Source organism: Macaca mulatta, chromosome 15 (genome assembly GCF_049350105.2).
Source record: "Macaca mulatta isolate MMU2019108-1 chromosome 15, T2T-MMU8v2.0, whole genome shotgun sequence".
In the NCBI taxonomy this organism is placed as follows: Eukaryota; Metazoa; Chordata; class Mammalia; order Primates; family Cercopithecidae; genus Macaca; species Macaca mulatta.
The window spans coordinates 107,826,852-107,849,657 of NC_133420.1; the positions used below are offsets into that span (position 1 = coordinate 107,826,852).

The 22,806-nt window shown below is 39.5% G+C and overlaps 1 protein-coding gene across 14 annotated transcripts in view; it reads right to left on the reverse strand.

Annotated features, from left to right (window-relative positions):
• Positions 1 to 22,806, reverse strand: part of PRUNE2 (prune homolog 2 with BCH domain) — a 292,615-nt gene that overhangs the window by 209,435 nt on the left and 60,374 nt on the right. For all 14 annotated transcript variants that reach the window (XM_077966268.1, XM_077966265.1, XM_077966267.1 and 11 more), the window contains exon 4: positions 22,096 to 22,259. In XM_077966268.1, the coding sequence (XP_077822394.1) occupies positions 22,096 to 22,259 (164 nt within the window). The remainder of the gene's footprint in view (positions 1 to 22,095; positions 22,260 to 22,806) is intronic.

Below are 22,806 nucleotides of genomic sequence, written 5' to 3' on the forward strand. Positions count from 1 at the left end.
CTATCTGGACCTATACCAACCCCTGCCCAGGGAGAAGGGTGAAGCAAAAATTGGTCAGTCTTCCTGAGAATCGAAATCCTGATTTGAATTGGCTTAAGCAGAGAATAGTTTTTTTATCTGCCACTCTTCTGTCTTGGGGGTGCAAAAGTAAAACCTCTCAAGAGCAAAAGAATTTTGTCATCTCTAGTCTCATCATCTGTACACTTTTCATATACAATATCCAGCCATCCATAACAAATTGCCAATCATAAAGGAAATAGAAGAAATGACTGGAAACTCTAGAAGAATAAACTCATGAGAAAAAGAATAGAAACAGAATCAGAGGGGATTTAAAAAATAGCTGAAGAATTACAATAGAGTTAGAATCTGTAAGTAAAATAATCAAATGAAAACGTAAAATTGTCAATGTAATAACTTAATTGAGAACTCAAATGTGTTTACAGCAGATTAGATGCATGGGGGGAAAGATTTAGTGAATTAGAAAATAGGTCAGAAGAAAATAACCATACTGAAGCACAGAGAGAAAAAGTGATGAAAAATACAGAGATGAGCTTAAGAGAGACGGAGAAATGGAGCAAAGTCTAACAGATAGGCAGTAGTTCCCCCTTGGAGAGGAGAGAATGAAGCTGAAGCAATATTTGAAAAGGCAATTGGTATACTCATTTTTCAAAATTAATGAAAGACATTACTCAAACATTAAAGAAAAGCTATGGGTTGGGCGCGGTGGCTCACACCTGTAATCCCAACACTTTGGAGGCCAAGGTAGGTGGATCATTTGACGTCCGGAGTTTGAGACCAGCCTGACCAACATGGTGAAACTCTGTCTCTACTAAAAACACAACAACTAGCCAGGCATGATGGTGGGTGCCTGCAATCCCAACTACTCTGGAGGCTGACAACAATGACTTGAACCTGGGAGGCAGAAGTTGCAGTGAGCTGAGATTGTACCACTGCACTCCAGCCTGAGTGATACAACGAGACTCAGTCTCAAAAAAAAAAAAAAAAAAAAAAAAAAAAAAAAAAAACAGAAAAAGAAAAAGAAAAGCTATGAGCCCAAATCAGGATAAAGATGAAGACAAACACCTCTAGGTGCCTGATAGTAAAACTGCTAAAAAAAATTACAGAGAGGAAAAAAAAAAAAGAAAAAGTAAACCAATCAGAGAAAAAGGGCATTAAAAGTATGACTGACTTCTCAATTAAAATGATGAAAGTCTAAAGACAATGGAATTCTATCTTCAAAGGGCTAATATAAAATAATTGTCCATCTAGAATTCCATACTGAGCGAAAACAATTTTTTTTTTTTTTTTGAGACAGAGTCTTGCTCTGTCACCCAGGCTGCAGCACAGTGGCACAATCTCGGCTCACTGCAAGCTCCTCCTCCTGGGTTCACGCCATTCTCCTGTCTCAGCCTCCTGAGTAGCTGGGACTACAGGCGCCCACCACCACACCCAGCTAATTTTTTATAGTTTTAGTAGAGATGGGGTTTCACCATGTTAGCCAGTATGGTCTCGATCTCCTGACCTCATGATCCGCCCGCCTCGGCCTCCCAAAGTGCTGGGATTAGAGGCGTGAGTCACCGGGCCCGGACAACAAATTCTAAAAAAAGGCAAAATAAAGGCATTTCAGAAAGAAATGAAAAAAGCTGAAAGCGTGTGTCACAAGATCTACACCAAAAGAAACAGTAAAGGCAGAAGAAAATTATCCCATAAGGAAGCAAAGAAATGCAGGAAGAAAAGGAAAACATTGGACAATGTAAACATGTGGGTAAGAAAAAATTCAACATTCACTGTATAAAACAATTATAGTAATATTTTAAAGAGTTTAAAATTATAGTAATATTTTAAAGTTTAAAATATTATATATGGATGATTAAAATACATCTTAATAGTAACAAACTGAGGAGGGGCTAAGTAGAGGGAAGGTGTTTTAGGTTCTCAGATTGTCAGGGAAATGATAAAACTATCAATTTATATGATATTTTAACTGTATGTTGTAATTGCTATTGTAACCACTAAAAGAATATAAAAAACACTTTTTTAGCATATAGCAGTAAAGAAATGAGAGGAAAAGAAGAAAATGTGTGACAAGTAGGAAACAAACAGCAAAATAATAAATTTAAACTCAGATGTAACAGCAATTACATTAAACACAGAGACAAAGCACTGCAATTAAAAGATAAATAGTATCAAACCGAATTTGAGAAACCAAAATGACAATATACTGTTTACCAGAGCACACCTTAAATATAATCAATGGAAGGTTGAAAGTAAAAAGATAGAAAAATATAAACATGCGAACACCAATGACAAGAGAAAGTTGGTGTAATATACTAATATCAAACAAAACGGACTACAAAACAAGAAGAATTGAGATTAAGATAAATATTTCTACATTAATAAAGGGTCAGTCCTCCAGAAGATACATCAATTCTAAATTTGTATGCACTAATAGCATAGCTTCTAAATATATAAAGCAAAAACTGAAAAAACTAGATGAAATGAGATAAATACACAGTCACAGCAGAAAATTTTAACACAGCTCTCGCAGCAACTCTAAGAAACAGCAGGAAGAAGTATGCAAAAATATAGAACATTTGACCACCATGAGTAACAAACTTGACCTAATTAACATACATTAAATTGTTATCAATAGTGGTGGACTGTACTTTCTTTTCTAGTAAAAATGAAACATTTACCAAAATTGACCATCTGTTGAAGCAGAGTTCAAATTCTAATAGATTTCAAAAGGTGGCCACGATAGAGTTATAGTCTGTGGCTACTTGAAAAATAGTCTAAAAACAATAACAAAATAAAAACAATGCACTTCTAAATAACTCATGGTAAAAGAAGAAATCACAATGTAAACCAGAATACATAATACTGTCAACTAACTGAGAATGAAAATATGATATTTTAAATCGTGAGATTCAACTCAAGTTGTGCTCTAACGAAATTTTATACCCTTAAAAGCATAAGTGTTAAAAGAAACACACATTAAATTCACCTAAAAAAGGTAGAGGGACAAATACAATAAACACAAGACAAAAACTTAAAGATGAAGGAAACAAACACATATGGAAGAAATCAATAAAACAAAACTTTGATTTCTGGAAAAATCTAATATAAGTAGTTTTGAAAACAACTCAAGAAAAAAGAGACAGGAGAGAAAGAAGACAATGTTTACCAATATTAATAATGAAATCGTGACGTAACTACAGATTCTATTGACATTAAAAGATACTAACAACTTAATTTTAATAAGTTTTAAATTTTAGAAGACACGGACACCACTGGGAAAATTCAACCTGCCAAAACTGGCAGAAAAAGAAATAAAAAATTGGAATAGTTTTATATTTATTTAAAAATGAATCCATAGTTAAGTCTATAATTCCAAATATTTAAGAAATGTTAATTTTACACAAATTATTCCAAAGAATAGAAAATGAGAGATTTCCCAAAAGTCTAAAGACAATGCAATTATATCTTCATTTTATGAATTTTATGAATCTAGCAAAACCTTAATACCAATACCTGATAGGACATTACAAGAAGGAACAGAGGCAAGTCTCTGTCATAAACATAGATGCAAAAAAACTTTTTAAAAAATTAGTCCCAAGTCAAATTCAACAATTCATAATAGGCTATTGCATAGCCACCAAGTAGTTCTCTCTCAAGAATCAAAGGACAAATTAACATTCAAAAAGCAATCACTTATAATTGACTATATTAATAAAGAGGAAAAATCCTATGATCACCTAGACAGATAGATATCAAGTAGTAAAACTATTTTAGAAAATCTAAAAGTTAATCATTAAGTGAAATCAGTCAAGTAGAAATAGAAGACAACTTCCTTATTTGATGAATGGCATTTATAAAAACCAAATACAGAAAGCAGACATCACAGTTAATTGTGGAACACTTCAAATCAGTAATGAGACCAAGGTGCCGGGTTTTTTATTTTATTTTATTTTATATTTTATTTTATTTATTTATTTTTTAAGATGGAGTCTTGCTTGGTCGCCCAGGCTAGGGTGCAGTAGCTGCAATCTCGGCTCACTGCAACTTCCGCCTCCCAGGTTCAAGTGATTCTCCTGCCTTAGCCTCCTGAGTAGCTAGGATTACAGGCGTGCGCCATCACACCTGGCTAATTTTTGTATTTTTAGAAGAGACAGGGTTTCACCATGTTGGCCAGTCTGGTCTCGAACCCCTGACCTCTGGTGATCTGCCCACCTCAGCCTCCCAAAGTACTGGGATTACAGGCGTGAGCCACCACGCCTGGCCCCAAGATGCCTATTATCGTTATTCGTATTCAACACTGCACTGTGAATCCTAATCAGAGGGCAATAAGGCAAGCAAAAGTAGTAAAAAGTATAAAGGAAAATAAAGAATAAACACTGTCTTTCCTCATAGATGATACAATTATGTGTGTAAAAAAAGCTCAAAGAATCTACAAATGGGCTCTGGATAGTAAATTTAGCAAGTTTGCTGCATTAAGATCAATAATACAAAATTACCTGTATTTCCATAAATAATCACAAATAATTAAAAATCAAAAATTTAGAAATGCAATAGAATCAAAATATTAAATACTTAATGTGCCCTGGCTTACAGTCAAACCAAGAATCCAATTTCTTTGATTTGGGGATCTTATTTTTTAAAGACATAAAATGGAAAGGCAATATTAAGAAGTTAATCTAACAGATACTACATTAAACAGAGACCTACAGAATAATTTAGTGAAAACAGACATCTGACATTGGCTTACAGTTAAATTTGACTGGACTATTACAAAGGAGATGATACACTGATAAAAGTATGAAAACTAACTCAGAAAAATGCTACTGATACTCTGAGTTATTTTTACTGCATAAGAATGGCTACAGCCCAACTTTATCCCAGGAACGCATCTATGGCAAATTTTTCTACCTTACATTAGAAACCCATTTAATTACAAACTTATTTTTCTGTATTATGACTCACAGCAGCCAGAGACACCTCTCAGCCAATTCAAATCTATTTTTGTAGTGAGCATTGACCTAACTTACAGCAAATTTTGCAGAATGAAAGAAATACTGAAATCCATAACGACATACCCCAAAGTGTCCCAGCTATTCATAGGCAGGGTAGAGGGAAGGAGCGATTAACAGCAAGCAACAGAGAAAGCAATTATGAGGAAATAGTAACAAACACTTCATTCTATTAGAAAAGAAAGCAACCACAATATTCTTTGCTCAAAAGAATGGAGAAGTGAAGGACCTCTTGCCAAAAGCAATTGCAGTACATTAATATTAAACACGATCTAATGAAGTCAGAAATTGTTTGGGGAAAACGTTCAACACAGTAAAGGGAAATTCTGCATGATAAATTCTTAGCAGAAAAAAAGGAACTTAAATCTTTTTTTCTTTTACCTACGATTGATGTTTTTCATATTGAAACGAAAGATTACAGAATGAATAGCAGAGAGGAAGTGGAGGGGGGGACAATAGAAGGAAGGAGAAAAAAGAAATACATCTTGTTTACGTTTTTGTCTGGAGAGGTATAAAAAGAAGCCTATTAACTGCCTACTATTCCCATAAATTTAAAATGTCTGATTTAAGAATAAAGATTATCTTTGTGTGGCCGGGTGCGGTGGCTCAAGCTTGTAATCCCAGCACTTTGGGAGGCCGAGACGGGCGGATCACGAGGTCAGGAGATCGAGACTATCCTGGCTAACACGGTGAAACCCCGTCTCTACTAAAAAAAAAAAAATACAAAAAACTAGCTGGGCGAGGTGGCGGGCGCCTGTAGTCCCAGCTACTCGGGAGGCTGAGGCAGGAGAATGGCGTAAACCCGGGAGGCGGAGCTTGCAGTGAGCTGAGATCCGGCCACTATGCTCCAGCCTGGGGGACAGAGCGAGACTCCGTCTCAAAAAAAAAAAAAAAAAAAAAAAAGATTATCTTTGTGTGACAGAAGAAATAGTGAACACTCTGAGGTTGAGGAATCATTTTGGTTTTATAACTAGCAGAAACAATCACTTCTTCCCCCTTCCCCCAATATCTTCTTCCTAAGCGAAACAGCCCTCCCTCTTCCTAAGTAAAACAGGCAATGTAATTCCCTCAGGATTTTGTAACCATTTCAGGAGAGAGATGATTCACTCTTTGGGCAAGAGAGAGAGAGACAAAAAAAAAAATTTTGGCTCTCTTCCTTTCCTATTTGACCTCCTTAAAAGGATCTTTTTGAAGCTGTTAATCCAGGCTACTAAAATAGGAAGCAACTATTCTTTATTAAAGGTCAAATGAAACTACCAGTAGGAAGGAGAGAGTTTGTTTAAATTTTAAAAACCTGGGATATTAGTTTTTCACTTAGTCCTAGGCTAAGAACAATTGCTCTTCTTTCTCTCTTTGCCTTGTGGCTCCTGTCAAGGCCTTACACAATTGAAAGTGAAAGGCCATTTAGGTAAAGTACGGTTTTGATCTAAGCATGCCTGGTAATCAGTGGCTGAAATCTCATTGCCAGCTGGTTCCCAGAAACACACACGCACACAAATACAAATGTGCACGCACACAATCCCCAATGTGATGATTCAGCAATTTAATGGATCTTGAATTTGGCAGTAGTCCTCTAGCACACATCTCAGGGGGAAATAAAAGAATACAGGTTGAGGAATCTGGCGGGTCTGTAACTGTTCGCTTTTGGCACAAACCCCGGGCATAACTAAGTACCAGCTTCAGCCACCATGACTGTATGATGTGGCTTTATGGAACGTTCATGCCTTGGAAAATGAACACAAAAAGATCTTAGAATCAGATAGGGGCAGAGAGAAGCCCAAGAACAGGAGAAGGAGAAAAGGGAGAAGAGAAAGAAAGCAAAGAAACAAAGAAGAACCCCAGCAAAAATACGTGGGCAAGGAAAGGGGGAAGCTAAAAGATGTTGTTTCCAAAACTCAGGGCCATTTATGATCTCATATTTATGAGCATGTTCCCTTCTTACACAAATAATTAGAAAGTAATGCTACATAAGTACGTGCCTTTCCAAATGAAAGTGGATGCTAATGATTTGTTTCCTGAAATTTCTGAGTTTGGGGATATATCCTATCAAAAGGCAACAGCAAGACCTAGCTATTGTAAGATTAATTAATAATTTTGAAAAGTGCAAATTATTTCTATTTTGTTAAATCCCCCACAGAGCCTGAACACATTTTGGTCATAGATGAGTCACCTGTTGACATTTATCCATGACTGTCCTGCTAGGGCCCAAAAGACAGAGTGACGGGGGACATTATTAGAAAAACACAAGCACGTTATTTCTATGCTGGCAACATGACACACACCTCTAACTAGTATACAAATGATCTTTTTAACAAAATCCAAAATAATCAAGTTCTGCCTCAATGTTTGAATAAAATAATATATACCATAATGCAAACATTGATATGTAGCTACAGCTGTGAGTATAAGACTAAAAAGATTCAAACACGATTGAATTTAAATATGTATTTTTCAGATTTAGAGAAAAACGTCAGCATGTGTAGAAAAGAAATTTGTAGCAGAAAATAAGGTTGCTAGACTAAAGGTAAAGCTGATTAAAAAATAAAGTTATCGGCCAGGCTCCGTGGCTCACGCCTGTAATCTCAGCACTTTGGGAGGCCGAGGCAGTGGATCACAAGGTCAAGAGATGGAGACTAACCTGGCCAACATGGCGAAACCCCATCTCTACTAAAAATACAAAATTGGCCAGGCCTGGTGGTGCACACTTGTAGTCCCAGCTACTCGGGAGGCTGAGGCAGGAGAATGGCTTGAACCCAGGAGGCAGAGGTTGCAGTGAGCCAAGATCATGCCATTGCACTCCGGCCTGGCAAGAATGAGACTCCGTCTCAAATAGTAATAATAATAATAATAATAATAATAATAATAATAAAGTTATTAAAGCAATCCCCATACACTGATTGAGGAGGAGGAAGTATCCGACATGCTATGCACAATTCCTGTATATGCCCCCATTGCATGTGGAAAAGGATAGAGCAGGGGTATATCTATGTTATTATCAGGTGTCTTTTCAAGACTGACACACACAAAAAAATTTCGACTTAGTTGTATCTTTTTAAAATGAGAAACTAGTATACGTGCTTATTTCAGTAAAAATATGATTATAATTAATCATATTTTAATTTTTTCATTGGCTCCAGGAAGCTCATATCCAGTTTTCAAACCAAATACTATTTTTACTCCTCCAAATTTATAATTGTATCTGAACCTATTCCTTTCTGTACTTGTTTTTATTTTTCCTGATCTTGGCCTTTTTTTTCTCTTTTATCAGATTGCTTGCATTTTTGTAAGCCTCCTCAAATATTTTATGGAAGAAGGAAGGGCAAAAATAATAAAATAGATAAACCCATACATGTAGATACTCCATTTAATACAAAGGTAGAGACCTAAAAACAATGAGTAATATATACTGTGTGATTCCATTTATATATCACACAAATACAGGCAGAGGCTGGACACGGTGGCTCATGCCTGTAATCCTGACACTTTGGGGGGGCCGAGGCAGGTGGATCACTTGAGGCCAGGAGTTCAAGACCAGCCTGACCAATATGGCAAAACCCCCTCTCTACTAAAAACACAAAAATCAGCAGGGCATGGTGGCAGATGCCTGTAATCCCAGCTACTGGGAGGCTGAGGCAGGAGAACCGCTTGAACATGGAAGGTGGAGGTTGCAGTGAGCTGAGATTGCGCCATTGCACTCCAGCCTGGGTAACAAGAGTGAAACTCTGTCTCAAAAAAAACAAAAAACAAACAAACAAAAAATACAGCCAGAACGCATCTGGACTGCTACGGGGTACACACAAGGATGTTAAAACTATAAAGAAAAGCAAAGAAGAGTGTACCACAAAAATGAGAATACTGGTTAACGCTAGTTAGAGAGGGAGTGAGCAGTGGTGGGAAGGAGCACCAAAAGGTCTTTCTCTTTACCTGGATAATTGTTAAAAGGGTGTTCACTTTGTGACAATTCCTTGAACTGTTTAAACGTCCTTTTACACACATGTTTTGCATTCTTTTTGGTACAAAGTGTTATACTCCACAAAAGGGCTAAAATAACATTTATTTATTTACTTATTTATTTATATAACCGAATAGTGAAAATAAAAATAAATGTTTGCAAAACACTAGGATTTCTTAAAGTTAAAATAAGGGTTTTTTTTTTAAACTACAAGGAACAATGTTCAAATTCTACACATTAAAAATGTTAGAAGGATGGACTGAAGTGGGATGGAAATTAAAGTATTATAGCATTAGCTAAATCAATACAGTTATAAAAACAGACAACACATAAATGATGTTACAAAATTCCTTTCATGACAGTGTTTATTGAGAGCCTAATATGTGTCAGGTACTCTTCTAGGTACCAGAGACACAACAGTGAAGCAGTGCACACAACACATAAGGTCTCTTTTTTTATGAAGTTACATCCTGGAGTGAGGAAGCAAGAGGGAAGAGGAGGCTCCTGATAGTTAGAAAGAGAGATGACAAGGTTGGGCGCGCTGGCTCGCACCTGTAATCCCAGCACTTCGGGAGACTGAGGTGGGCAGATCACGAGGTCAGGGGATCGAGACCATCTGGCTAATGTGGTGAAACTCCATCTCCACTAAAAATACAAAAAATTAGTTGGGCGTGGTGGTGGGCACCTATAGTCCCAGCTACTCGGAGGCTGAGGCAGGAGAATGCTGTGAACCTGGGAGGCAGAGTTTGCAGCGAGCAGAGATCACAGCACTGCACTCCAGCCTGGGGGACAGAGTGACACTCCTTCTCAAAAAAAAAAAACAAAAAAAAAAAAACGAAAGAAAAGAAAAGAGAGAGAGAGAGAGAAAGGAAGGAAGGAAGGAAGGAAGGAAGGAAGGAAGGAAGGAAGGAAGGAAGGAAGGGAAGAAAGAGAGAGATGACAAGATATTATAGATAAAAACAAGCATTCCAGAAGGAAGGAACGGCTTATGTAAATCCTCAAGAGTGGAAAGAGTTTGGCATATTTGAAAAGCTAAAAGGCTATCTGCCTGGAACACAGTGGGAAAAGGGAGAAATATTATCAGGTGATGTGAGAGTAGGCAGAGGAGAGACGATGTGGTGGTCTGTAAGGGTAGAGGTAGGATGCTTGGATTTTGAGTGTGATAGGTTTGAAGAAGGAGGTTGAAACGACCTGACTTAGAGTTTACAAGTAGTCATTCTGACTACTTTATGGGCCATAGGTTTTATCAAGGAGATAGGGCAACAGTCAGGCCACTATGGCAGTAGTCAAAGAGAGGCAAAATGGAGGCTTGAACTGGGTCTCTAGCAGTGATCATGGAAAATGTAGACAGACTCATGTTATGTTCTAGACACAGAACAGCAGGGTCAGCAGGACTTGCTGATGGATCAATGTGGAGCAGAAGGCAAAGGAAAGAATCATGTATAACTCCTAGATTATGGCTTGAGCAATCAGGTGGTTTACTGAAATGAAGAAATTGGAATAAAAGCAGGTTTGGACGTATAAGAAACTAAAAGGTTCTACTGCGGCCATGTTAAGGATGTGGTGCTAATTAGACAAGTATGTGAAGATGTCACATGGGCATTGGCTATAAATCTGGAATTCTAAAAAGAGGTTACAGTTGGAGATACAGGCATTCATCAGCCTGTGTATAATATTTAAAGTCTTGGAACTAAACAAAGTCACCTAAAGATAGCATATAGGAAAAAGGACAAGTTTTAGGCACCCAACACTTAGAAGTTGAGCAGAGGAAAAGGAGCTAACAAGCAAGAAGAAAGAAGAGTAGGCCCAACCTTTTGCATATTAAGGAACACACTGAAAGTGATCTTTTTTTTTTTTTTTTTTTTCCAGCACAGTGGGCTAAGAGGCATACATAGGGCCTTCTCCAAGAACCAAGGGAATCAATATCTTGGCCCACCTGAAATCCATCTACATCACACCAGCATGCCCAAGCATGATGCGTTCCAGGATACGGCCATGGGAATGAAAAGCAAAGTACAATCAAATTGATGAAGTACTTAGCTCATAGTAAATTTAGAGTTTTTTGGTACAACGTTTATAATAATATATTGTCCATTGAGGTCTAATTATGATGCTTTTAAAGACTCTTTCAAGTCTCAGCCATAAATATCTAGTCTCACGTCATCTGGAAACAGACATTTTTCTAAAATTCCTTATGGCAAAGACATGCATAAAATATCAGCATTCTTTCAAGACCTAGAACAATACACAAAAATATGTTCTAGGCCGGTTCAGGCCTGTAATCCCAGCACTTTGGGAGGCTGAGGCGGGCAGATCACCTGAGGTCAGGAGTTGGAGACCAGCCTGGCTAACACGGCAAAACCCAGTCTTTGCTAAAAATACAAAAATTAGCCGGGCTTTGTGGCAGGTGCCTGTAATCCCAGCTACTCAGGAGACTGATGCAGGAGAATCACTGGAACCCAGGAGGCAGAGGTTGCAGTGAGCTGAGATTGAGCCATTGCACTCCAACCTAGGCAATAAGAGCAAGACTTCCTCTCAAAAAAATAAAATAAAATAAAATAAAATAAAATAAAATAAAATAAAAAGATTGCCCTAGGTGGCTGGCAAGATGATCAAATAGGAACAGCTCCGGTCTGCAGCTCCCAGAGAGATCAATGCAGAAGGGGAGTGATTTCCGTATTTCCAACTGAGGTACCTGGCTCATCTCATCGGGACTGGTTAGACAGTGGGTGCAGTCCATGGAGGGTAAGCAGAAGCAGGGTGGGGCGTCACCTCACCCAGGAGGCACAAGGGGTTGGGGAACTCCCTCCCCTAGCCAAGGGAAGCTGTGAGGGACCCTACCGTGAGAAATGGTGCATTCCAGCGCAGATATTATGCTTTTCTCACAGTCTTTGCAACCCGCAGACCAGGAGATTCCCTCGGATGCCTATACTACCAGGGCCCTGGGTTTCAAGTGCAAAACTGGGTGGCCATTTGGGCAGACACCGAGCTAGCTGAAGTTTTTTTTTTTTTTTCATACCCCAGTGGTGCCTGGAACACCAGCGATACAGAACCGTTCACTCCCCTGGAAAGGGGGCTGAAGCCAGGGAGCCAAGTGGTCTAGCTCAGTGGATCCCACCCCCATGGAGCCCAGCAAGCTAAGATCCACTGGCTTGAAATTCTCGCTGCCAGCATGGCAGTCTGAAGTCGACCTGGGATGCTTGAGTCCGCAGTTACCGAGGCTTGAGTAGGTGGTTTTCCCCTCATAGTGTAAACAAAGCCTCCGGGAAGTTCGGACTGGGCAGAGCCCAGCACAGCGCTGCAAAGCCACTGTGGCCACACTGCCTCTCTAGATTCCTCCTCTCTGCACGGGACATCTCTCAAAGAAAGGCAGCAGTTACAGTCAGGGGCTTATAGATATAATTCCCATCTCCCTAGGACAGAGCACTTGGGGGATGGGGTGGTTGTAGGTGCAGCTTCAGCAGACTTAAACATTCCTGCCTGCTGGCTCTGAAGAGTGCAGCGGATCTCCCAGCACAGTGCTCGAGCTCTGCTAAGGGACAGACTGCTTCCTCAAGTGGGTCCCTTACCCCCATACCTCCTGACTGGGATCAATAGACACCTCATACAGGAAAGCTCTGGCTGGCATCTGGTAGGTGCCCCTCTGGGATGAAGCTTCCAGAGGAAGGAACAGGCAGCAATCTTTGCTGTTCTGCAGCCTCTGCTGGTGATACCCAAGCAAACAGACTCTGGAGTGAACCTCCAGCAAACTCCAGCAGACCTGCAGCAGAGGGGCTTGACCGGTGGAAGGAAAACTAACAAAGGGAAAGGAACAGCATCAACATTAACAAAAAGGACGTCCACACAAAAACCCCATCCGAAGATCACCAACATCAAACACCAAAGGTAGACAAACCCACAAAGATGAGGAATAAACAGCAAAAAAAGGCTGAAAATTCAAAAAATCAGAACACCTCTTCTGCTCCAAAGTATCACAACTCCTAGCCAGCAAGTGAACAAAATTGGATGGAGAATGAATTTGATGAAGTGACAGAAGTAGGCTTCAGAAGGTGGGTAATAACAAATTCCTCCAAGCTAAAGAAGCATGTTCTAACCCAATGTAAGGAAGCTAAGAACCTTGAAAAAAGGAATTGCTAACTGGAATAACCAGTTTAGAGAAGAATATAAATGACCTGATAGAGTTGAAAAACACGACACGAGAACTTCATAAAGCATACACAAGTATCAATAGCTGAATCGATCAAGCGGAAGAAAGGATATCAGAGACTGAAGATCAATTTAATGAAATAAAGCATGAAGACAAGATAAGAGAAAACAATGAAAAGGAATGAACAAAGCCTCCAAGAAATATGGGACTAAGTGAAAAGACCAAACCTACGTTTGATTGGTGTGCCTGAAAGTGATGGTGAGAATGGAACCAAGCTGGAAAACACTCTTTAGGATATTATCCAGTAGAATTTCTCCAACCTAGCAAGATAGGCCAACATTCAAATTCAGGAAATACAGAGAACACCACAAAGATACTCCTTGAGAAGAGCAACCCCAAGACACATAATTGTCAGATTCACCAAGGTTGAAATGAAGGAAAAAATGTTAAGGGCAGCTAGAGAAAAAGGTAAGGGTTACCCACAAAGGGAAGCCCATCAGACTAACAGTGTATCTCTCTGTGGAAACCCTACAAGCCAGAAGACAGCGGGGTCCAATGTTCAACGTTCTTAAAGAAAGAATTTTCAACCAAGAATTTCATATCCAGCCAAACTAAGCTTCATAAGCAAAGGAGAAATAAAATCCTTTACAGACAAGCAAATGCTGAGAGATTTTGTCACCACCAGGCCTGTCTTACAAGAGATCCCAAAGGAAGCACTAAATATGGAAACGAACAACCAGTATCATCCGCTGCAAAAACATACCACATTGTAAAGACCATGTATACTATGAAGAAACTGCATCAACTAACAGACAAAATAACCAGCTAGCATCATAATGACAGGATCAAATTCACACATAACAATATTAACCTTAAATGTAAATGGGCTAAATGCCCCAATTAAAAGACACAGACTGGCAAATTGGATACAGTCAAGATCTATTGCTGTGCTGTATTCAGGAGACACATCTCACATGCAACAACATACATAGGCTCAAAATAAAGGGATGGAGGAATATTTACCAAGCAAATGGAAAGAAAAAAAAAAAAACCGGGGTTGCAGTCCTAGTCTCTGATAAAACAGACTTCAAACCAACAAAGATCAAACAAGACAAAGACGGGCATTACATAATAGTAAAGGGACCAATGCAACAAGAAGAGCTAACTATCTTAAATATATATGCACCCAATAAAGAAGTACCCAGATTCATAAAGCAAGTTCTTGGAGACCTACAAAGAGACTTGGACTCCCACACATTAATAGTGGAAGACTTTAACACCTCACTGTCAATATTAGACAGATCAATGAAACAGAAGGTTAACAAGGATATCCAGGACATGAACTCAGCTCTGCAACAAGCAGACCTAATAGACATCTACAGAACTCTCCACCCCAAACCAATAGAATGTACATTTTTCTCAGCATCACATTGTACTTATTCTAAAATTGACCACATAATTGGAAGTAAAACATTCCTCAGCAAATGCAAAAGAATGGAAATCAGAAAAAACAGTCTTTCAGACCACAGTCCAATCAAATAGAACTCAGGATTAAGAAACCCACTCAAAACTGCACAACTACGTGGAAACTGAACAACCTGTTCCTGAATAACTACTGGGTAAATAACGAAATTAAGGCAGAAATAAATAATTTCTTTGAAACCAATGAGAACAAAGACACAATGTACCAGAATCTCTGGGACACAGCTAAAGCAGTGTTTAGAGGAAAATTTATAGCACTAAATGCCCACAGGAGAAAGCGGGAAATATCTAAAATCAACACCCTCACATCACACTTAAAAGAACTAGAGAAGCAAAAGCAAACAAATTCAAAAGTTTGCAGAAGACAAGAAATAACTAAGATCTGAGCAGAACGGAAGGACACAGAGACATGAAAAACCCTTCAAAAAAATCAATGAATCCAGGAGCTGGTTTTTAGAAAAGATTAACAAAATAGATAGACTGCTAGCCAGATTAATAAAGAAGAAAAGAAAGAAGAATCAAACAGACACAATAAAAAATGATAAAGGGGATATCACCACTGATCCTGCAGAAATACAAACTACCATCAGAGAATACTAGAAACACCTCTACGCAAATAAACGAGAAAATCTGGACGAAATGGATAAATTCCTGGACACATACACCTTCCCAAGACTAAACTAGGAAGAAGTCGAATCCCTGAATAGACTAATAACAAGTTCTGAAATTTAGGCAGTAATAAATAGCCTATCAACCACAAAAAAAGTCAGGACCAGATGGATTCACAGCCGAATTCTAGCAGAGGTACAAAGACGAGCTGGTACCATTCCTTCTGAAACTATTCCAAACAATAGAAAAAGAGAGATTCCTCCCTAACTCATTTTATGAGGCCAGCATCATCCTGATACCAAAACCTGGCAGAGACACAACAGAAAAAGAAAATTTCAGGCCAATATCACTGAAGAACAATGATGAGAAAATCCTCAATAAAATACTAGCAAACCAAATCCAGCAGCACATCAAAAAGCTTATCCACCACAATCAAGTTGGCTTCATCCCTGGGATGCAAAGCTGGTTCAACATACACAAATCAATAAACGTAATCCGTCACATAAACAGAACCAATGACAAAAACCACATGATTATCTCAATAAATGCAGAAAAGGCCTTTGATAAAATTCAACACCCCTTCATGCTAAAAACATTCAATAAACTAGGTATTGCTGGAATGTATCTCAAAATAATAAGAGCAATTTATGACAAACCCATAGCCAATATCATACTGAATGGCCAAAAGCTGGAATCATTCCCTTTGAAACTTGGCACAAGACAAGGACGCCCACTCTCACCACTCCTATTCAACATGGTATTTGAAGTTCTGGCCAGGGCAATCAGGCAAGAGAAAGAAATAAAGGGTATTCAAAAAGAAGAGAGGAAGTCAAATTGTCTCTGTTTGCAGATAGCATGATTGTATATTTAGAAAACTGCAACACCTCAGCCCAAAATCTCCTTAAGCTGATAAACAACTTCAGCAAAGTCTCCGGAAACAAAGTCAATCTGCAAAAATCATAAGCATTCCTATACACCAATAATAGACAAACAGAGAGCCAAATTATGAGTGAATTCCCATTCACAACTGCTACAAAGAGAATAAAATAGCTAGGAATCCAACTTACAAGGGATGTAAAGGACCTCTTCAAGGAGAACTACAAACCACTGCTCAATGAAACAAAAGAGGACACAAGCAAATGGAAAAACATTCCATGCTCATGGATAGGAAGAATCAATATTGTGAAAATGGCCATACTGCCCAAAGTAATTTATAGATTCAATGCTATCCCCATTGAATCTGCTATCTCCATTGAATCCCCATCTGTGAAGAAAGCTACCACTGACTTTCCTCACAGAATTAGAAAAAACTACTTTAAATTTCATATGGAGGCCAGGCGCAGTGGCTCAAGCCTGTAATCCCAGCACTTTGGGAGGCCAAGGGGGGCGGATCACGAGGTCAGGAGATCAAGACCATCCTGGCTAACACAGTGAAACCCCGTCTCTACTGAAAAATACAAAAAACTAGCCGGGCGAGGTGGCGGGCGCCTGTAGTTCCAGCTACTTGGGAGGCTGAGGCAGGAGAATGGCGTGAACCCGGGAGGCGGAGCTTGTAGTGAGCTGAGATCCGGCCACTGCACTCCAGCCTGGGCGACAGAGCGAGACTCCGTCTCAAAAAATAAAAAAATAAAAAAATAGAAAATAAAAAATAATAAATAATAAATAAATACATAAATAAATTTCATATGGAACTAAAAAAGAACATGTACAGCCAAGACAATCCTAAGTAAAAAGAACAAAGCTGGAGGCATCACGCTACCTGGCTTCAAACTATAGTACAAGGTACAGTAACCAAAACAGCATGGTACTGGTACCAAAACAGATATTTAGACCAATGGAACAGAAGAGAAGCCTCAGAAATAATGCCACACATCTACAACCATCTGATTTTTGACAAACCTGACAAAAACAAGCAATGGGGAAAGGATTCCCTGTTTAATAAATGGTGTTGGGAAAACTGGCTAGCCATATACAGAAAACTGAAACTGGACCCCTTCCTTACACCTTACAAAAATTAACTCAAGATGGATTAAAGACTTAAACATAAGACCTAAAACCATAATAACCCTAGAAGAAAACCTAGGCAATATCATTTAGGACATAGGCATGGGCAAAGACTTTATGACTAAAAAACCAAAAGCAACCGGGTGCAGTGACTCACACCTATAATCCCAGCACTTTGGGAGGCCGAGGCGGGTGGATCATGAGGTCAGGAGATCGAGATCTTCCTGGCTAACATGGTGAAACCCCGTCTCTACTAAAAATACAAACAATTAGCCGGGCGTGGTGGTGGGCGCCTGTAGTCCCAGCTACTTGGGAGGCTGAGGCAGAAGAATGGCGTGAACCCGGGAGGCAGAGCTTGCAATGAGCCGAAATTGTACCACTGCACTCCAGCCTGGGCGACGGAGAGAGAGTCCATCTCAAAAAAAAAAAAAAAACAAAAATCAAAAGCAATGGCAACAAAAGCCAAAATTGACAAATGGGATCTAATTAAACTAAAGAGTTTCTGTACAGCAAAAGAAACTATCATAAGATTGAACAGGCAACCTACAGAATGGGAGAAAATTTTTGCAATCTATCCACCTGACAAAGGCCTAATATCCAGAATCTATAAGGAACTTAAACAAATTTACAAGAATAAAACAACCCCAACAAAAACTGGGCAAAGGATATGAACAGACACTTCTCAAGAGAAGACATTTATGTGGCCAACAAACATATGGAAAAAAAGCTCATCATCACTGGTCATTAGAGAAATGCAAATCAAAACCACAATAAGATACAATCTCATGCCAGTTAGAATGGCAGTCATTAAAAAGTCAGGGAAAAACAGATGCTGGAGGGGATATGGAGAAATAGAAACACTTCTACACTGTTGGTGGGAGTGTAAATTAGTTCCAGCATTGTGGAAGACAGTGTGGTGATTCCTCAAAGACCTAGAACAAGAAATATCATTTGACCTACCAATCCCATTACTGGATATATACCCAAAGGATTATAAATCATTCTACTACAAAGACACATGCACACAGATGCTTATTGCAGCACTATTCACAAAGACTTGGAACCAACCCAAATGCCCATCAATGATAGACTGGATAAAGAAAATGTGGCACATATACACCATGGAATACTATGCAGCCAAAAAAAATAAAGGGTGAGCTCACGTCCTTTGCAGGAACACGGATGAAGCTGGAAACCATCATTATCAGGAAACTAACACGGGAACAGAAAACGAAACACCGCATGTTCTCACTCATAAGTAGGAGTTGAACAATGAGAACACATGGACACAAGGCAGGGAACATCACTCACTGGGGCCTGTCAGGGGTAGGGACACTAGGGGAGGGAGAGCATTAAGAGAAATACCTAGTATAGGTGATGGGTTGATGGGTGCAGCAAACTACCATGGCATGTATCATGTATATACCTATGTAACAAACCTGCATGTTCTGCACATGTATTCCAGAACTTAAAGTATAATTAAAAAAAAAAAGTTCTAAAAATGTGCGTCAAATTAATGATTATTTACAGCACCCCAAAATCCAAAGTAACATGGTAGCTGCTTATAAACAGAACCCTTTCAAAAGAGAACTGCTCATATTATGAAAATTAAAAACGCTAAAGTTATTTATAGGAACAGAGAAAACAAGTCCTTTTAGGTTCGATGTTACTACATAACTGGAAAATATAAATTCTAAGTTTGAATTCAGTGATGACAGCAAATTTTTTTTTAAATTATTATACTTTAAGTTCTAGGGTACATGTGCACAACGTGCAGGTTTGTTACATATGTATACATGTGCCATGTTGGTGTGCTGCACCCATGAACTCGTCATTTACATTAGGTATATCTCCTAATGCTATCCCTCTTCCTAGCCCCTCCCCACAATAGGACCCGGTGTGTGATGTTCCGCTTCCTGTGTCCAAGTGATCTCATTGTTCAATTCCCACCTATGAGTGAGAACATGCAGTATTTGGTTTTCTGTTCTTGCGATAGTTTGCTGAGAATGATGGTTTCCAGCTGCATCCATGGATGACAGCAAAATTTGACTTGATTCCTTTTTTTTTTTTTTTTTTGAGATGGAGTTTCGCCCTTGTCCCCTAGGCTGGAGTGCAATGGTGTGATCTCGGCTCACTGCGACCTTCGCCTCCTGGGTTCAAGTGATTCTCCTGCCTCAGCCTCCCAAGTAGCTGGGATTACAGGCGTCTGCCATCACACCGGCTAATTTTTGTATTTTTAGTAGAGACGAGGTTTTACCATGTTGGCCAGAGTGGTCTCAAACTCCTGACCTTAAGTGATCTGCCCTCCTTGGCCTCCCAAAGTGCTAGGATTACAGGTGTGAGCCACCACACCCAGCCTACTTGATTCCTTTTTTGTATTTACTAACAATTCAGGAGCTTTTAAAAATTGACCTATTACCCCAACATCTTTTTACCTCTGAACATTTGAGTTGCGTCTTTAAAAGGCAGATTCCCTGGATAACCATCCTTTAGTTCCCTGATATGGTTTGGATGTGTGTCCCCTCCAAATCTCATGTTGAAATGTGATCTCCAGTGTTGGAGGTGAGGCCTGGTGGGAGGTGTTTGGGTCAGGGGGGCCAATCCCTCATGAATGGCTTGGTGCCCACCCTGCAGTAATGAGTTCACCTGAGATCTGGTTGTTAAAAAAGGTCTAGGACCTCCCCACTCTCTTGCTCCCTTCCTTCCCATGTCATATGCCAGCTCCTCCTTTGCTTCCTGCCATGTATGGAAGCTTCCTGAGGTCCTCACTAGAAGCAGATGCTAGCACTATGCTTTTCCTACAGCCTACAGAAGCATGAGTGAAATAAACCTCTTTCTAAATTACCCCATCTCAGATATTTCTTTACAGCAACGCAAAACAGACTAATACATTCCCTCTTGCCAAAACTCGTCAGTAGTGTTCCATCTCCCCTCCACATATGTACACACACACGCACACACGCGAGCACAACACACACACACACACATATGCATTGGCAAAAGATCTCCAGAGCCCTCTTTCCACCATAATAAGTCCCCTATGTCTTCTACCTCCCAGGGTTTAATGACTCTGGCTCTTTTATGACAGTAACAGTATTGACAGGCTTCACAGGTAGAAGCTCTTCATCCTCTCACATTCCAGTTTCCAAGAGACAAGGAAGTGATGCCCACATTCTGCCAGCTTCCCAGTGCTACTTCAAGCCTAACCTCAAGAAAAACATCTGGTGTTAAGCAAAGCAAAATCCAGACAGGTGCGGTGGCTTGCATCTTTAATTATAGCAATTTGGGAGACTGAAGCTGGTGGATGGCTTGAGCTCAGGAGTTCAAGACTAGCCTGGGCAATATGGTGAGACCCACTCTCTCTAAAAAAAAAAAAAAAAAAAAAAAAAAGCGTAAAAAAATTTAAGAAGAAAGAAGCAAAATCTTTTACCATTGTTCTATTTTTTGGTAGCTCTGCAAACTAAAATCAAGATAAATAACAAAAGGGTCTGCACTCCTTCTAATTCCCTAAATCTGAATATCATTGTTATCACTACCAACAACAGTCATATCTTTGTGCCAATGTATTTGTTTCATATTATTTTGCTATTTGTCAAAAATTATGATAATGATTTGCTTATTGACCACATTTCTTTTCTACTAAATAACATGTGTAGTTTCACAACAATTAACCAAACTTCTTAGTTTACAAGATACTTAAACAAAATATTCTCTAGTGCTTGGCTGTACCACACATTTGTGCTGTTGAACAACTTTCCTCTTGGCTGAGATTCCCAATTACCTTCATTTTCCTTCTGCTCTGTCACAGAGATAAATGATTGTGCTTACTTAGTTTAGTTGAGAGCACAGTTTCCCAGAGCATTTTTATAGACATTCATTGCCAGGGAAATATTTAAGGCAGGTTTACAAAGGCCATCAGTTCTACACCTTTACAAGAATTACACACCTCTTGAACCTTTTCCCCTCCAAACTGTGGAAGAGACAGAAGAACTGAAGGACAGAGTCCTTAAAAGAGTTGAGTCAACATAATTCTGGTCTTCTTTTAGAATTATTTCAATCTGTTCATCACTGTTTTTCACTTTCCTGTGTTGAATACTTTTAAGAAAACCGTCTACCATGTTCAAAATGGATTGGCGGTGCGGGGAGGGAAATGCTTTCTACAAAAACCAGAACAGTGTCCTCTGTGAGTAAATAATGGAATTTCTGTGGTAATTTTGTGGTTCCAAAGTTGACTGACAATTTCCAGCTTGAAAACCACCGTTTGGAAGCAGGAGGCTCCACTGATCGAGATGAAAGAGAGATTACTAGAGGAACTGATGACGGTGTGTTCAGGACCCCAGGGCTTAAAACAGTTTGAGTGAAGATGGAATATGTTCCAAGACAGGCGAGCAAAGGAGGTAACATCTGACTATAAAAGCCCTGACACAGTATCACCAAAATGAAGGGCACGTATTTTGCCATCCAAACAGTATGTCATAAACCAAGCATGGAAAAGTATCAGCAGATATTTCAACCTGGGAACTTGGAATTCTGGTCCCTATCATGCTGTCTTGGGGCAAGAATCACCTCTGGCAGCGATTACAATGGCCAGAGGTGTTATCCAGCTCCCTAACAGAGCTGCAGCAGTTCCATTTAATATTCTTCTGTAGTGAAACAGCAAAGGCCCCTCATGCCTATTTTTAAATGCACATTTTTAATATTCAATATAATGCTACTCTTTAACAAACTCTTTACTCCCTGCCTCTCTGATGAAGCTTCCTGTGGTCTTTAAAGAGATTGTTAACCCAAGAATGGATTGCATTCTTTCTACATGAGCAGGCCGGGAGACACTCCATTAAGCCTTCCGGTATTTAATAGGAAGTGCCGTCTCTCACCTCTGAGGCGATGAGCCAGTTGCTCGGTGATGAGCTCAGGAGCCTCCTGGAGAATCTCCTTCAGCACGAGGGAAGAGGAAGACTCTCGGAACTCAACGTTGGCATCGCTCTGCTCAACCGGATTAATGACTTTGACAACTGCTGATTCTAAAGTTTTGTCTTCACTATAAAGCAAATGGAGGGGAGGAGAAAGGAATATGGCATGTCTTATTACTTTTGGGAATGTTTAAATCTCTGCTCTCACACAAATGACTTCCTCTCAATGACCAAAAATACGAGGGAACTCACATGACTCAGAAGATGGGAGCCTTATTCTACGTATTTTCACATTTCATTTGAACTATTTATTTTCCCCCAAATTATTAAAGTACCTTCATACCTTACCAGCTTTATCCTGTGCTGCACTCTTGGAAAATAATAGTAGCTAACACTATTGGACTTCCACCACAGGCTGGAGACTATTATAAATACTTTAGGTATATTATCATATTTTAAACTAGAAAATAACACTGTAAAATGAATTCTATAGGCCGAGCACAGTGACTCATGCTGTAATCCCAGCACTTTGGGAGGCCGAGGCAGGCGAATCATGAGGTCAGGAGTTTAACACCAGCCTGGCCAATGTGGAAACCCCATCTCTACTAAAAATACAAAAAATTAGCCAGGCATGGTGGCAGGTGCCTATAATCCCAGCTATCTGGGAGGCTGAGG